We start from the raw sequence: 16466 nt of genomic DNA on the forward strand, positions 1-16466 counted from the left end.
ATGAGCCACTGTGCCCAGCCAAAGCTTAGTTTTCATCAACGGCAGTGGTTCTCAGTGTAGGGAGATTTTGCTCTCCATCCCCCAAGGCCACTTACAGGGATAAATGGCAATGTCTGCAGACATTCTGAGTTTTGATAATTAGAGTGGGTGTGGGGATTTTACCAGCATCTAGTGGGCAGAAGCCATGGACGCCACTCAACATCATACGATGCACAACACAGCCCCCACGACAAAAGGTGAGCAGTGTCACTGTGGAAACACCCAGATCTGTGATGTTATTTGTGCTCATCCTAAAATGACTATTTACCAGATCTTCTTTTTTCAGAAACAACTATCAAGGTATTTCTGGCAAGGATCTGATTACCTGAATCTACCACATCATTCTTATATTTACCTGAAAGGAATATAGGATGTCTCTCCAAAGATTAATATTCTATATGCTTCTTCTGGAGTTCTCCCCAAATATATAACCTATGTTTGGAAAAAAGAAAAAGGCAATTTATTTCTAAGCGAAGGTACAGTGCTGTCACTGCGAAGTCCATTTTGTCCAATTTCCAACCAACTGCGCCGGGTTCTCCAGCCTTCCCCAGGAGCCCAGAATCACCCAGAATCCTGTCCACAGGTTTCTTTTTTGTTTAAATCCTCCATTGCAGGTTTCTGTTGTTTGCAGCATGAGCCCTGACCAACAACTCCTCACAGCAACCTTTTGTGGTAAGACGCACGGTATTTTAAAAACAGATTTTCCGAATCAAGACGTTAGACCGATCCCATGCTTTTACCTCCCCTCCTTCCTGCAAGTCCACTGAAATGACAGCTCAGCAGCGTGTAGGAGATGGGGGCAGGGTTAGAATGGGGTGAGGTGGAAGGAGACACAAAAGCAGAACACAGACGTGATTAACTCTGTCCATGGAGGTGTAAGGGCTTGCAATACTGAACAAGTTGATTATCCAACTGCACTTGCTTTTGACGCTCATTGACTTCTTTTGTCCTTAGAACTACGCTATGCTTTGACTTTAATCTGGGAGAAAACCTCAAGTATATTCTTCAGCATTTGAGGTCTATACTTGGTATTCTTTGCATTTCTAAACATTCCTTTTTTCCCCTTGACCTTTATTATTTGACTACTACACGTAGGATTTTTGGTCTGTAGTCATTTCCCCTCCATAGTTTCTAGATAATGTTCCCATGTCTTCTCACTTCTAGTGTTACAGAAGTATTTTACTGGTCTAAGTATCTCTGACTGCTCCTTACAAATAACCTGTTTGTTCTAGAAATGTGGAGTTTGAGACTTTCACCACCATCTCTCTAAATAAGTCCTCTCCCTACCCCCTATTATATTTGCCTGGGACTTCAGAATCTTCCTGCAGGGCCCTTTCAACTAATGTATGGAAGGTTGGGGCTTGGGGGGATCGTGGTGGGGAGGAGACACAACATTAAATCTGGCACTTATATTATCACCAAAATTAGGTTGAACTCCAAAGATTACTTTGGGGAAATAGATTTTAAATTTCACTAACAAAAAAAAAGAAATCACTAAAAAAAAGGTTAATTGCAAACTTTTTTATCTCCATTATTTAACATGATACATGTGACCTGTTTCCACAACCAAATGGGAAGCATTCTGAGGTGGGGACTCATGTCTCATGGTTTCATTACACACCAATCTGATTCACTGATTTACTTAGCTGAACCCAAGTCTACTTACAATAGTTAGGAACATTTTAAATATTTAATAAAAGTTGATATCAATGTGAAAGTATCACTGGACTAAGAGAAATTTTTCAAAACTCAAAGATCCAGCAAGGATCTTATAAACTGAGAAGCAGACATATCCTAAAACTAGTCATAAGCACTGACTCAGCTTTCAAAGGGCATTTCACCAATTCTCTGACTCAAGACTCATAAAAGGAAAATTTTCCCAATGACTAGTCTGCTGCGGTTTTTTTTTTTTTTTTTTTTTTTTTGAGATGGGGTTTCACTCTTGTTGACTAGGCTGGAGTGCAAAGGCGCGATCTCAGCTCACTGCAACCTCCGCCTCCCAGGTTCAAGCAATTCTCCTGCCTCAGCCTCCCGAGTAGCTGGAACAATAGGCGTGCACCACCACGCCTGGCCAGTTTTTTGTATTTTTAGTAGAGATGGGGTTTCACTATGTTTGCCAGGCTGGTCTCAAACTCCTGACCTCAGGTGATCCGCCCATCTTGGCCTCCCAAAGTACTGGGATTATAGACATGAGCCACCATGCCCGGCCTACACACAGATCTTCTAAGCATCAGCTTGTAAGTCATGAAAAGTAATATATTTTAAAAATCCAGCTTGTTTTTTCCAAATTCCCTTATTCCCTTCCAGTCTCCAATGCATCTATGCCTATTCTAACACTTACCAGATAACATCAGTAAAGTCTTTCATTTTCTCCATTCTATTTTAAGACTTCCTAGCAGATTAAAAACAAAACAAAACAAAACTTAAAACCGGCCAGGTGCGGTGGCTCATGCCTGTAATCCCAGGACTTTGGGAGGCCATCGTGGGCAGATCACGAGGTCAGGAGATGGAGACCATCCTGGCTAACACAGTGAAATCCCGTCTCTACTAAAAATACAGAATATTACCCGGGCACAGTGGCAGGCGCCTGTAACCCCAGCTGCTCAGGAGGCTGAGGCAGGAGAATCGCTTGAACCCAGGAGGCAGGGGCTGCCGTGAGCCAAGATCGTGCCACTGCACTCCAGCCTCAGCGACAGAGCGAGAGTCCATCTCAAAAAACAAAAACAAAAACAAAAACACAAAATCCTAAAACCAAAAAACAAAACCAAATAAAAAAACACCTCGAAGCCAGTAAGAATGAGAATAGGGTTTGATTCATTTGTGTATTAAAATGAAATCTAGAGACCCGTTTAGGAATTTCTCTAAATTTCTAAGGCCTTCTCTCAAATTATACAAATTTGTCCTTAAGCACCAGTTTAAGATAATTTTTCCTCCTTGCAATTGCTGTTCTTTGGGTTCTTTAATTAGTAAAACTGCAATGGTATTACTTTCTCCTAACTTTCAAAACAAAAATAGTCTCTAATACATTAAGGACTGTGGTTTAGCCTTGGAACACTAGTTTGATTCAAAGAACCGCAAGAACAATGTAACATTTTTTCCTGTGGGAGAAAAAACCCTAAATTCCTGATGATGAACTTTAAAAGACTGTAATTTAAAAATCCAGTTGGGGAATGCCTGCACATAAAAAATAATGTCGGCCGGGCGCGGTGGCTCAAGCCTGTAATCCCAGCACTTTGGGAGGCCGAGACGGGCGGATCACGAGGTCGGGAGATCGAGACCATCCTGGCTAACACGGTGAAACCCCGTCTCTACTAAAAAAATACAAAAAAATAGCCGGGCGACGTGGCGGGCGCCTGTAGTCCCAGCTACTTGGGAGGCTGAGGCAGGAGAATGGCGTAAACCCGGGAGGCGGAGCTTGCAGTGAGCTGAGATCCGGCCACTGCACTCCAGCCTGGGCAGCAGAGCGAGACTCCGTCTCAAAAAAAAAAAAAAAAAATGTCAAGCATAATTAGATAAACTGAAGGAAGTTTACAGATGCAGAATAATTCCACTTATGTAACTATCAAAGACATATTTGCCAATCTGTAACTTTTACCTTCTTTTCTTTTTTGGCCAGGCATGAAGGAAGTAACTTTTACTTTTACACCTACTCATCTTGCCGATTCAAAAGGCCTTCCCAAATGAAATCATTCTAAATTTGTGACTAAAGAAGAATCCTGTAAATGACTCCTACATTAACACAAATTCTCAGATTAGTAAACGCTAAATGGATGCAACTTATGATCTATCACCGTGCTTCTGGCAGTCTGGACACTTGGCGTTTCTCAAATTCTTTTGATATATTTTCATGAGAAGCAATATATATAGAATGCCCACTCTAATTCCACAGTGCTGGTTAAGAACAGGAAACAACAAATGATGACCAAGAGAGCTGCTGACCAGTTGTGATCGCCAGCTTCCCAGACAACCCCAGAGAGTCTCATCTGCTGGCATGTCCACCCTTGTGCGGTCCCCTCCCACAGTGAACGGGGTGTCCCGTGTAACGAACAGGATACTGTAGTAATAGGGTGTGGTTTCGGAGACTAGATCATAAAAGAGGCAGCTACTGTCTTGCTTTCTCTTAGAACCCTCGCTCTGGGTACAGCGAGCTGTTATTCTGGGAGCATACTCAAGCAGTCCACGTGGTATGGAAGAGAGGCCTCCTGCCAGCAACTGGCACTAACCTGCCAGGTATGTGACTGAGCCCCCTTAGAGGTGGACCCTCCAGGTGAGTGCAGCCCAGACACGGCCCAGAACCAGACCAGACCCATCCAAGTTAAGCAACTCCCAGATGCCTAACTCACAGACACGGTCTGAGACAATGTGTACTGTCGTTTTAAGTCACAACGTTTTGCGGTAATTCGCTGGGCAGCAATAGTGTGCAGTAGCACACTCAGTGAGTAAGGAAATGGCCATTTCCATTTGTTAAAAGTGAATAAACAAATACATGAGGCGTAAGCACAGAGACGCAGCTTAGGAAGCATCAGTAATACCTTGTTTCTCTAGGATAAAGACTCTTTGAACGAGCAAATATCACACACACACACACACACACAAATACTATGGTTGAAAATGCTTGAGACTGTGTGGTTTTCAAAGTCATGGTACAAAGTGCTTTTTTTGCTGAACAATACCTCAACCATTCCCAGGACTTCCCACCACCCCCGTTTTCTAGAATCACCATCTGCACGCCCGAGTCCCTGTGAGGACGCTGGACCCCTTGATTACTGACATACGTTTCAAAACCTGGGAGGTACTGAACTAGCAGTGATGGAAGAACAAGGAACTGAAGCAAAAGGATCCCAACTGCATTACTTCTCCTTTCAGTGTTTCAATGCTGACAGGCCAAATCACGGAAACCCAATTAGACATGTGCTTCCTATTTCTACTAGTATGTACAGGATTCTGAAGCTTTATTTATATACTTAGAGAGCCTCGGTACAATTTACAACCCAAACGTCACACAAGTCAGTGCATCCCAGAGCTGAGAGCGACAAAGGATATTGAAATTCCAGCAACAAATGTGGCAGCCTGAGTAACCAGGAAATCCTGGAGAGATGTCACAATGTTTCCAGCACTTCAAGACTCTTGTGACTATTTTCATGTCAGCCAGATGATACAGTCTTTCCTATGCCAAGAATTTGATTGATCACAAAAAAAAAAAATCATTCTCTCCAGATTAACAAAGAATGCTCGCAAATCAATGCAAGTTGAAGACAGACTCACACATTCAACTGCTCAATAAAAAAGGTGAGCAGGGGAAAGAACACAGAGAATAAAAAAGTAAATAAAAGAAAATCACTTTCATAGCTCCTGCACAAAACTGGTTAAGAAAAAAACTGTCGTTAAAAAAAAACCACAGATGAATTTACATTTCAATAGTTTTAACTTTTAAAATTACTTTTACTTATATATATACAGTAGGTTAGCATAATGATGCTCAATTTCGACAAAATGAAACTGGAAGTTCAGAGTAGCAAACACGTATCTACCAACTCTGCTAATAAAAATAGTGAATTGGCCCTGGGTATTAGTACACATTTGAGTGGTAGGGACATTTTTTAAAGACAAAGTAAATAATCTTGATTTTTTTAAAAAATGAAATTTCCTAATTTTTAACCATAGAGTAAAACAATCCACAACTATTTATAATGCTCTGTGAGTTTCATAAAACTGGCAGGCTACAACTTTCCAGGCCTTGGCATCAACTGCTTATCCAAGAACACACTGCCTATTATTGCTGGAAGAGGGCCTGCTCCTCGGGCTTTATTATGGACAGAAACTCATCCTATCCAAAACAAGGGCCGGAACAAGGACAGGACCCAAAATTCCAGAAAGCTTAACGGATCTGCAGTCAAGGATCTGAAGCCGTCAGAGAGCCGTTTCTCCTCACTTCTTCCCCAAGTTAACAGCACCCAGCGAGCACCACAGGCAGTGGAAACGCCCGTCAGGAGCCCTCGGGTGGCAAGGGAAGTCAAACTGTGATGCAGTGTGAGCAGGGCAGCCAGCTGCCTCCCACGGGGCCGGTTCCCAAGGCAACACCAGCTTCCCACTGAGGACCTGTGCCCTCCCTTTGCTCAGCCCAGTTCGCCTTACACTAGCTGGGGCCTGGCTACTACTGACAGTTGCCTCATGCTATTTGCCCTGCCTTTCACAGACGCCCAGGAAGGGTGTCATGACCTCATTCTGTCCTCCAGCCTCTGCTGTCCCATCTGGGCAGCTGTTTATTGAACTGGATTCTTAGCCAAGGCGTCTAGATCCTCATTCTCTGCTCCCTTGTCTTAACTTCCCAACTGATCCCTTCCTCCTGCAGGCAGCTTAACCCAGCACTGGCTATTCTGAGTCCAAGAAAAATCATTTAAAAAGTGGGACCACAGATTCAAAAGATCATCATTAAATAACAAAGTCCTTGAGCTCTTATCATAACCATAGAGGCAATCTCAAATTTACTGCAATTTAGAATTCTACTCACAGATTGCTGAGTTACTATATTCTTAAATTTAATTTAGTATCATCATTTTCAACACAAATGCTTACAAGGTAAGCCATTCTTACAGCTATACAAACTGCTTAAACATAAAAAATAATAATATGCAGTGATAAATTCTGAACAGGGAACCTACATGTTACAATTAGCTCCACCAAAGTAATCTATTAAACATTAGAGGAAAGCAAATTTGTAAGCTATGTGCCAAAAGTTTGCTTGTGTCATTTATTTTATACACAAAATGCTTGGCATTTATTTTACACACAGAAAGATGTTAGAAATGGTGGTTAATTTCCCAGGCTAGCCCTCAAAAGTACATTTAACCCATAGAAGAGATGAATACCATGTATCTTCAGAAAACCTAACTGCTGTGGCAGGAAGATGTAACCAAAGTTGAAAGACAAATACCATTATGTTCTCACTCACATGGAGGAGCTAAGTAAGTTGATTTTATGGAGGCCAAGAGTAAAATAAGAATTACCAGAGGCTGGGAAGGGCGTTGTGTGGTCAGGGGGAGTGAAGAGAGGTTGGTTCGTTGGTACAAATGTATAGTTAGAAGAAACAAGTTCTAGTGTTAGATAGCGCAGTAGTGTGACTATAGTTTACAATAACTTACTGTGTATTTCGAAACAGGAAGATTTAAAATGCTCTCAACACAAAGAAATGACAAATGTTTGAAGTGATGGATACCACAACTGCCCTAATTTTGCTGTCACACATTATATGCATTTATCAAACTATCACAGGTACCCCATAAATATGTACAATTATGTATCAATTAAAAAGTTTAAAATTGTATGTAAACATAAAACATATATGTACACAACACCCATCTGTACATATACACACACGTGCACATGTCCTATTTCTATAAATATAAAAGCTTCTTTTTAAAAGATTTTTCTACATTTCTCAAAAGTACAAATATGGATTTTGTGTATGACATTTTTACAACAAAATTAACAAAACAAAATTTCCAACTTTTCTTTCCAAAAGGATCTTTTTTATTATGAATTTGTTTTGAAAAGCACTTAAAAATTTCCCCTTAAAATTTCACCTTTACTTTGAAATGACAGGTTAAGTATCATTACCCCACAATCTGGCTAGGTCACAGCCACTGGCTTAAACAGGGCAGCAAACTTATTTTTAAAACAATATAGTATGTTTACCTTTTTGTGAATAAACAAACAAAAGCTCAAGTCATCTTTCATATTTTTCAGCTCTTACAGTGGTGCAGAAGATTTTTAGCTTCTAATTTGTCACCTAAGAGTCTACCATTCAGATAGCTGAACGGGAAAGTCATTTACCGGGCCACATGAAGAGCAGTACTTCGAAACACAATAAAGACAAGAGTTCTCAACTCGCTCTTCTCACTTCTTGTAACACACACGTGACGCCTGACCGTCTGTCAAAAGGACTGACTGTGGGCACGTCAATTCATATTTTACACATTTGTGAAGCCTCACCTCTTCTGTTTTTGAGATAAAAAATAAATATAACACTTTATTTCCATGCCATAAAGGATTATCTCACACTCTCTGCCCATCCCACATTAGGTCTTTCTGTGTACACAAGCATGACGGAAACACGGTTCCTTTCAGAAGCCCTGAATTTAAAAAGGACGATAAAAATAAACAGTCAGTCTATTTGGAATATTTCCTTCCTAAAGATTCCTCCTCCAGATTTTTTTGGTTTTGTTTTAACATTACCATGCCAAGTCAAACACTCTCCAAAATTCCCGACAACTCCAGAAAACGTTATCAAGGATGCGGATCGATCTATAGGGAACTATCACTCATCTCTACAAATCTTTAACCAGAGGATTTAATACATTTTAACCAGATCAAAGCTTCACTTGCTTTGATGTTTTATCTTTTGAGGTGTCCATATTTTATCTTGACACTGCTTTTCTACTATGAATACATTTCCTTTTCTTGGAAGTTTTTCTCCTGCTTCCCTGCCTATCAACACTACAGTTCCCAATTCCTATTTTAGCAGCCAGCTATGGCTGCAAAGGCTTCTGTCACAGCCAAGAGCTATAATCCTCCTGCCAAGCTAGCTCCTCACTGGGTAGAGTAATAAATGCGAGTGAAGATCCAAATTTGCTTACCTGGCACTTCCCTAACCAATCAAATCAATACTAACCTCAAGGTGTGAAATTCTGGAAGGATTTCTAAACCTAAAGATATGTTAACTATAGAAAAATAAGCTTCTGTGGGCCAAAATACAACCATAAACAAAGTCAAAAGGCCAACATAAAACTGGAAACAAATACACCAAAAAATTTCAGTAAGTACGTCAAGGGGTTGTGGTTTGTTCACTAGTAGTTTAAAAACAACAGCAACAAGACTTAAAAAGAGTGCGTTCTTATTTATAAACATAAACGTATCACATGTTCTGTTTCTGTTTTTAAGACAACCCTGACTGAGTTCCCACCATGCCCACAGCCACCTTCAGAGGGGTTCTTCACACTGCAGTCCCTGTGCCTGGCTCCTCAAGACGCTACCATCTCAGGGACATCTCATCTGACCAGAGACAGCGACTGACCCAGAAGTAGCCCGGCCTGGCCCCTCTGCTTTGGAGTTCCGCTCAGGAGCACTTAGATGGAACTTCAGCCATCCAGACTTTGTCTAGAGCAGTGTAAAGGCAAGACACACAAAGAAGGGAGGGAACTTTTTCTGTCACAACGAGGACCCTTCTCCAGGGTTCCCTTTAATATTTTATGAATCTCAAGAATTCTGGCTGAATCCCTTTTTCTATAAAGCTGTCATGATTTATTTTAATCTAGGAGGCTCCTCTCCCCACTGACTGGCCAAGTAATAAGACCAAATGTCCCAGTTAAAACACCCACTTCTCCATACTCTCTTTCTTTCTTGGGGTGACACACAGACTTTCTTTCTTTTCTTTCTTTCTTTCTTTTTTTTTCTTTTTTTTTGAGATGGGGTCTCATTCTGTTGCCCAGGCTGGAGCGCAGTGGTGCGATCTCGGCTCACTGCAACCTCTGCCGCCCACGTTCAAGCCATTCTCCTGCCTCATCCTCCCGAGTCGCTGGGGCTACAGGCCCCGCCGCCACGCCCGCCAAACTACTAAAGCTTTCTTTTTTTCAGGCTTTTGCGGCAAGCACAAGAAACACCAAGAGAGGCTGGGAAAGGAAAACACCAATACATCTGGGTACACTTATGAAACCAAATTTTAATAGACAGAATCTATAACCTATGTTTCATACTTTCAGGGATGATAATAAATTTTGAAGTTTTCTCAGAAACTGTTTTTTTTTTTTTTTGGAGACAAAGTCTCACTCACTGTCACCCAGGCTGGAGTGCAGTGGCACAATCTCAGCTCAGGGCAATTTCCAACTCCCGGATTCAAGGGATTCTCCTGCCTCAGCCTCCTGAGCAGCTGGGACTACAGGCGTGCGCCACCACACCCAGCTAATTTTTGTATTTTTAGTAGAGACAGGATTTCACCGTGTTGGGCAGGCTGATCTCGTACTCTGACCTCAAGCGATCTGCCTGCCTCGGCCTCCCAATCAGAAGCATTTAATTCAACTACTTTTGTGAGCATAAATAGGAACACAAAACAAAGACTTTAATCACTGCTGTTAATGATATACCTTAAACATAAAAAGGAAAATTATTAAATCTTGAGGTACAATTTCAACTAGTATCACCAACTTTTGGACTAGTCTTTGTAAATTCCAGATGATCAAACTGTACTCCAGAAAATAATTTTAAAAGGGTCCGGTAAGGCATGCCAGAGATAAGGAGCAAGCTAGAAGTGCAGAAGAAAGAACTTAAAGAGCTCCAAAAGCAACCCTTTTTTTCAAGTCTAGGAGACAGTAACTATTCCACTGATGGTGGGGTGGGGGCAGAAGAAATACCCCCTGGCCACTCCCCACTGAACAGAGTGGCCGGCTTTCCCACCGCCAAACACATGGGGGTACTGCCCTGGAGGAACTCTACGCTGGCTCTGGAAAATGGCAGCTTTCAGGGCCCCTGCAGATGAATCCACTGGGTGCCAAACAAAATACGACTCTTCAAAAAACAAATCGTTTCCATCACAGTTACAAATAAATGAAATTCACAACTCTTATGTAAATACTGCTATTCCAAGCACGTTTCCAATGATCCAAATGGAGCACCTGATGGCATGTGTATGTAATCCGTGCGGTATGTAACCCATCTTCTGACAACACTGACATCCCCATGGCCTCCTGCTAGATGTTTTGATGAGAAAGGAGATGACCTTAATTAGGGGAAAAATGCCTAGATTCAAATTTCATAAAGCACTCAAGTGATGTGCTTTAATTTTCTTAAAAATGTTTAGAAAATTAATAGTGGGGTCCTGACCCCAGTAAGATGATTTTACAACTCACTAAATGGATCACGAGTGAATAGAAATGGTTTGGAGCACGATTTTCCACACTTAAGTGCCATATAACATAAACCTTTGCCAAAGTAGTTGGTCGCTTTTTAAAAAAATATAGACTTTTTTCCCCGAGCAGTTTTAGGTTCACAGCAAAACTAAGTGGAAGGCACAGGAGATCTCTCATCTACCCGCTCCTTCCGCATAAGCACAGCTTCCTTGAGTTGGTCAATTTTTTAAAAGCAATACATGTTCTTGCTGGAGAGAAATCAAGACATTATCTTGATTTCAAAATTCTGACTGCAAATGTAAAGAAGCACTGTTGTGTGCATTTTTATGAATACATTAGGAAAACAAATACTTACCATGTAGCATCCAACAAGGAAGGCAGCATTTGCTTGTTTTCTCTGATCAGAGCCAGTAAAATGAACAATTTTCTTCCTTAACATTGTAATGGACTGCATAAAAATAAATAGCTGTTAGCATTTTCTTTTTAATTTCAAGTCTTCCACAATTTCATTTTGTGATGAAGATTAATTCCAAATCCCACAATGTATAACAATTCGCATTATTAGCAAGACCTTTGAAAAGATGAAGATTGATACCCACAAATACCATATACCTTCCCATAAAAAGGCACATTCTGGGATGAGAATGGACATACAATTAGAGAAGAGGGGAGGAGACATGAATGGACATATGCTTAACGCACGGGCTGCCTCTAAAAGAACAAAGCAAGAGTGATAGAAAAGACAACCTTTCCTTCTGTTTGGTTTTTAAAGAAATCTTTAAAAACCAAAGCCTTTAAGTTAAAATAAAAAGGTCTACAGAATTGTCTACAGTGTTATAAGCCAGGGCAGTGAATAACCAGGGGAGGCGTGTGCAGAGACAGGAACCGGAAGACAGCATGGAGGGCTGCTGTGAGGCGCCGCCAGTGCACTGCTCCTGACCTGGTGATCAAGATAATCATCTACGTATATTCCATTTGTGAAAGTTTACCGAGCTCTACATCCATGATGTGTATATATTTCTATTTATATGTTAAAATTTTTCTGGCAGGTGCGGTGGCTCACGCCTGTAATCCCAGTACTTGGGGAGGCTGAGGCGGACGGATCACGAGGTCTGGAGTTCGAGACCAGCCTGACCAACATGGTGACACTCTATCTCTACTAAAAATACAAATATTAGCTGGGCGTGGTGGCGCAGCACGCGCCTGCAATCCCAGCTACTCAGGAGGCTGAGGCAGGAGAATCCTTTGAACCAGGGAGGTGGAAGTTACAGTGAGCCCAGAATGATCCATTGCACTCCAGCCTGGGCAACAAGAGCGAAACTCTGTCTCAGGAAAGAAAAAAAAAAAAAAGAAAAGGAAGAAGAAAAAATGGACTGAAACATTTTTGGTTGACCCAAAGACTAAAAGTCCACAGATGGTTGAGTACAGGAAAAAAAAAATTTTTCCAAAATTAAAGCAAAGGAACAAATGCTGGGGGAAGAGAGAATTATTTTTAGCTTCCTAGCCCTGCATGAAACAAAAGACCTGCCACTGGCAACTGGAAAAAGGAGGGGGAACTCAAATGCACAAGGCCATAAATAGTTATACTCCTATTTAAGAAAGGCAAAAAAGAAGAGTCTCCAGCTTTGTAGCAATATGTAGTGAATAGAGCTTTGATGGTCAAAGAAAAACATCTGCCTTACCCATAAATTTTTAATTAAAGCATGTTAAAATTCTAATTAAAAATAAATTTTATTTCCTCTCTGTACTCCATTAAAGTTTTTTTTAAGTGCCTGTCCCACAAAGCAGTATTTTCTAGTTGAGAATTTACAGTGACTGATTTGGAACTGCTAGTAAGCAGTACATACACAACTTCCTACCGTGCATGGCCAACAATTCAGTGTTTTACATACACGAATGTGGTCCAAGTTCAAACCAATACAAATATACTTGTGTAACTCTCAGTGATACAGCCTTAATGACGTACTATTTGCCCTAGATTCTCATGCCCCTTAATTGTATGTATGAAGGATTATGTAGTACAATATCACGGGAGTTTCAAAATAGGAGAGAAAGTAAGATGAGTTCATCTTTCCTGTTAGTTTGCTATCACTCCCCATCAAAATGAAGGCAGAAAGAACAACAGCCAGAGCAAGGGAAGAGTTTCTCTTGTTAGGTTTCAGTTCCATTAGGTCAGACAATACACGGTTCACTTAATTAACTGATTCCCACTTTGGCTTTTCAAGTATTTGGGCACCACTAACTCAAACTAGAACCAAATGACTCAAACTGTCCATTCAAAATTCTAGAAAACAAATATATACACTGTGACCTTATACAATAAAAAAAACATGTGCATGTCCCAAACACCACCGCAGTGAAAAACATGGCATTTCCTTTTTAAAAAGAGATGTTTTCCTCACTTTCGTCCCCCATATCAAGCTAACAATGATTACTTGAGTCAAATCTTAAATAAAGACTTTACCTTTAATTTCTTATTTATCTTGCAACAATATCTGTAAACCATTGCCAGATTGAGTGGTCCAAAATCTGCGTAGAAGCTTTAAAAACGAAAAATAAAAATGTGATGTACATTCTAGATGCTCTGAATATAAATGCCTTTTTTGGGTCTATAAGATCAAATTAAGATGAGAAAGCATATACCAAATAGTTATGGGCCAATACAACTTAAAGGTACTGTTTTACTAGTGGAAAACTATTCTAGTAAATAATGCCTATTCAAAAATACCACAAGTGCTACAATGCCTATATGTAACCTCAATGAACATGAACATACCTTCTAAATTAAAAAGGGTGTTTTTCCACACATATTTCCAAGGGCAAAACCACAATATCTTACTTAGTACACATTTATATCTCATTGTAGTGTAAATATTAGATTAGCAAATCTAAAAGTTTAAATTTAGGGAGTTTTTTTTTTTTTTACTCTAAAGGTTTATGTTATTACTATAGGTGAAAAACAAGTATCCTGTAATTAGCAACCAACAGATTTATAATTTTCCCAGGCTGTCCCATTTATAACCATACCTTTAGATTCTTCAAAAAAAAAAAAAAAAAAAGTTACAATCTTTGAAAGAGCAATACTTACTTCTCATATTCAAGTTCATTATCTATGCTGAAATAATGTACATTTGATGCACTCTTTGGTCTGCTGTAGAGAATGGCAAAACAAAGGCGATCTGAAATGGAAAAATTGCAATGTTCCTTCCTGCAGGTTACAAAAAACGTTTCATATATCATGACACAACTCTTTTCAGATGAAGTCCATTTTTCATTTTTTTTCATGCACGTTTCAGATGGTAGGAGTGGTAATGGGTAATTACAAAATATTCTGGCTATTTGGGTGGGTAATAATCAATGAGCACATTTTTAAAAGAGAAACTGCCTTTAACCGTAAGTTTCAAAAGTGGTGATTTTTCATGTGGTGACATGATTTCTAAACAAACCTATTTTTGTAAAAGTTTAGCTCGCCTGGATTAAGACATTTCAGCAAATTGCAGCATGCATATGATGGCTAGCATCAACCTTCTAAGTTTCTAGATGAATTTCACTACATTTTTCAAGACATCCTAAAAAGTCATTTCAGTAAGAAACTATTTTTTTTTTCTTAAAGAGAAAGAATGCTTTCAAAATTGCTTCAAAATTATCACTTACAGCTATAGAACAAACCATATGTTTCTCCAACTGTTCTCAGGGATCACTTCTTTCTAACTTGGAATCACTACTTCGGTATTTTTACAATTAGACAAATTACCATTAAAACAGAAGCAATGAGAGGTTTCTGCATGATGAGTCTGAGATGAACTTGTGTTGCATAAAAGCAGTTAGGCTGCTGTGAGGTTAGCAAGAATGGTAATGAGTAGTAAGGCTCAGAAGGCTCCACCCTTATTCCTTGCCTAAAAATCCTCGGGTGAAATAAAATCATCCACAATATCTAATAGTAATACTAGTGGTGCTAAGAAAATACACTCACAACGTGGCAAAATCAAGTACAGCCTTTAAAACATATACACTTTCAGCAGAGCCAGCTGGCACCCTTTCCCCAAATGGTAAACTTTTTTTTTTTTTTGATCTGCAATTCAACTCATGCAACTGCTGCGTTTATTTCCTTGTAAACTCCTTAGCTAAAATTTCTTGCAACCACAAACACTCAAATGGGTGACAGGGCTTAATCCTTTCCAACCACAAGGACCTTTGATCCCTGTGACAGAGCCCAAGGATCTCGCTCCCGCGCGGGTGGGGAGGTGCAGCTCACCTACTAGGCTCAGATGCAGGCACCCTAGGGTCACAGCCGCCCACGAGCGCTGAAGCCCAGAGCCTGAGGACAAGTGCCGAGGCCACCCACGCGCAGGAGACAGAGGCGGCCGGGGCCCAGACTAGGGGCACCTCCCGGCCAGCGCCGCCCGCCCCGTCCCAGCACGGGTGCCGGCGTCCCCGGGAAGCCCCCGCCCTCCCGGCTCACCTTTGATCACCTCGGCCACCAGAGCGGCCCCCGCGCCCTCCCGGCTCATGACTCCAAAGCATCTGGAAGGCGGGGCAGAGGCAAGGACGGCCGCCGAGAGGGGAGGCGCCGCGACCACACCCCCGAAGTTTAAAAAACAAAGTTTAAAGGGCCGCGCGGGGCAGCGACACCCCTCGGCGGCCCACGGCCGGACGCGACAGCGCAACCCCGGAAGTCCCCAACTCCTGGAAACAGCCCGGTGGGCGACGAGGGCGCGGGGAGGGACAGCACCCCGCCCCACCTCCTACTTTCTTCCCCCGGCCCCCGCCCCGCCGCTTCGCCGCCCGCCTTCCCTCCCCAGCGGGGAACGCGGGGCGGCCTGTGCCTGCCAGGGCTCGAGTCCCAAACACCCCGCAGAGGGGACGTGGGTCAGACGCCAGCGGGCCTGCGGGGGAAGCGTCTGGCAAAGCTCCTTAGCGATTAAAGGACTTCGTGCAAAAGGGCTCGGTCCCAGACAGGGACAGACCCGAGGGTGACGCCGGCCGGGGCGGGGGCCTCCTGGCTCCTCCCACGCTGCAGTCCTGCCGCCAGGAGGTGCTGCAGCCGAGCCAGGCCCGGGCCCCTGCAGGGCGCCCTCCCGGACCAGGGCCCAGCGCACCCTCGCTCCGCCAAGACCCGCCAAGTGACCCAGCAGGGCCGGGTCTGATGGAAAACGGGCATCTTCAAAATCGTGCAACATTTCCTGAGATCAGCTGCCTCAGAGAAAACGCTCTTCTTTTAATTGTGCAAGATTTAAAGGCAACCCTCTGGTCATGCGTTCCTTTAAAGGGACGGTTTGGAATGGTTTAAAAACAGAAATGTTGACGCCCGTTTTAAACAACCATTTAAAATGATTGTAGAGATAGAGAGTAGAAGGATGGTTATCGGAGGCTGGGAAAGGTAGTGTGGGGGTAATGGGCACAAAAAAAAAAAACAGTACAAATGAATAAGACCTAGCATTTCACAGCACAACAGGGTGTGGGTGACTATAGTCCACAATAGCTTAATTGTACATTTAAAAATAACTAAGAGTACAATTGGAGTGT

General features: G+C 41.9%; 1 protein-coding gene across 17 annotated transcripts in view; it reads right to left on the reverse strand.

Annotated features, from left to right (window-relative positions):
• CDC14B (cell division cycle 14B) overlaps positions 1-16466 on the reverse strand; it is a 160969-nt gene that overhangs the window by 90784 nt on the left and 53719 nt on the right. For 8 of the 17 annotated variants that reach the window (XR_004177775.1, XM_031654010.1, XM_031654008.1 and 5 more), the window contains exons 1-5: positions 15403-15583; positions 14029-14148; positions 13405-13480; positions 11296-11388; positions 395-471 (exon numbers count right to left, since the gene is read on the reverse strand). Coding sequence is in view for 15 of the 17 variants with exons in the window: in XM_031654010.1 (XP_031509870.1) it covers positions 395-471; positions 11296-11388; positions 13405-13480; positions 14029-14148; positions 15403-15464 (428 nt within the window). In the remaining 2 variants the exon portion in view is untranslated. Of the gene's footprint in view, positions 1-394; positions 472-11295; positions 11389-13404; positions 13481-14028; positions 14149-15402; positions 15879-16466 lie in introns of those variants that run through there. The other 9 variants (XR_001895462.3, XM_021927742.2, XM_021927750.2 and 6 more) reach the window with 3 other exon arrangements.

The sequence above is a fragment of the Papio anubis genome, chromosome 13, assembly GCF_008728515.1.
Source record: "Papio anubis isolate 15944 chromosome 13, Panubis1.0, whole genome shotgun sequence".
NCBI lineage: Eukaryota > Metazoa > Chordata > Mammalia > Primates > Cercopithecidae > Papio > Papio anubis.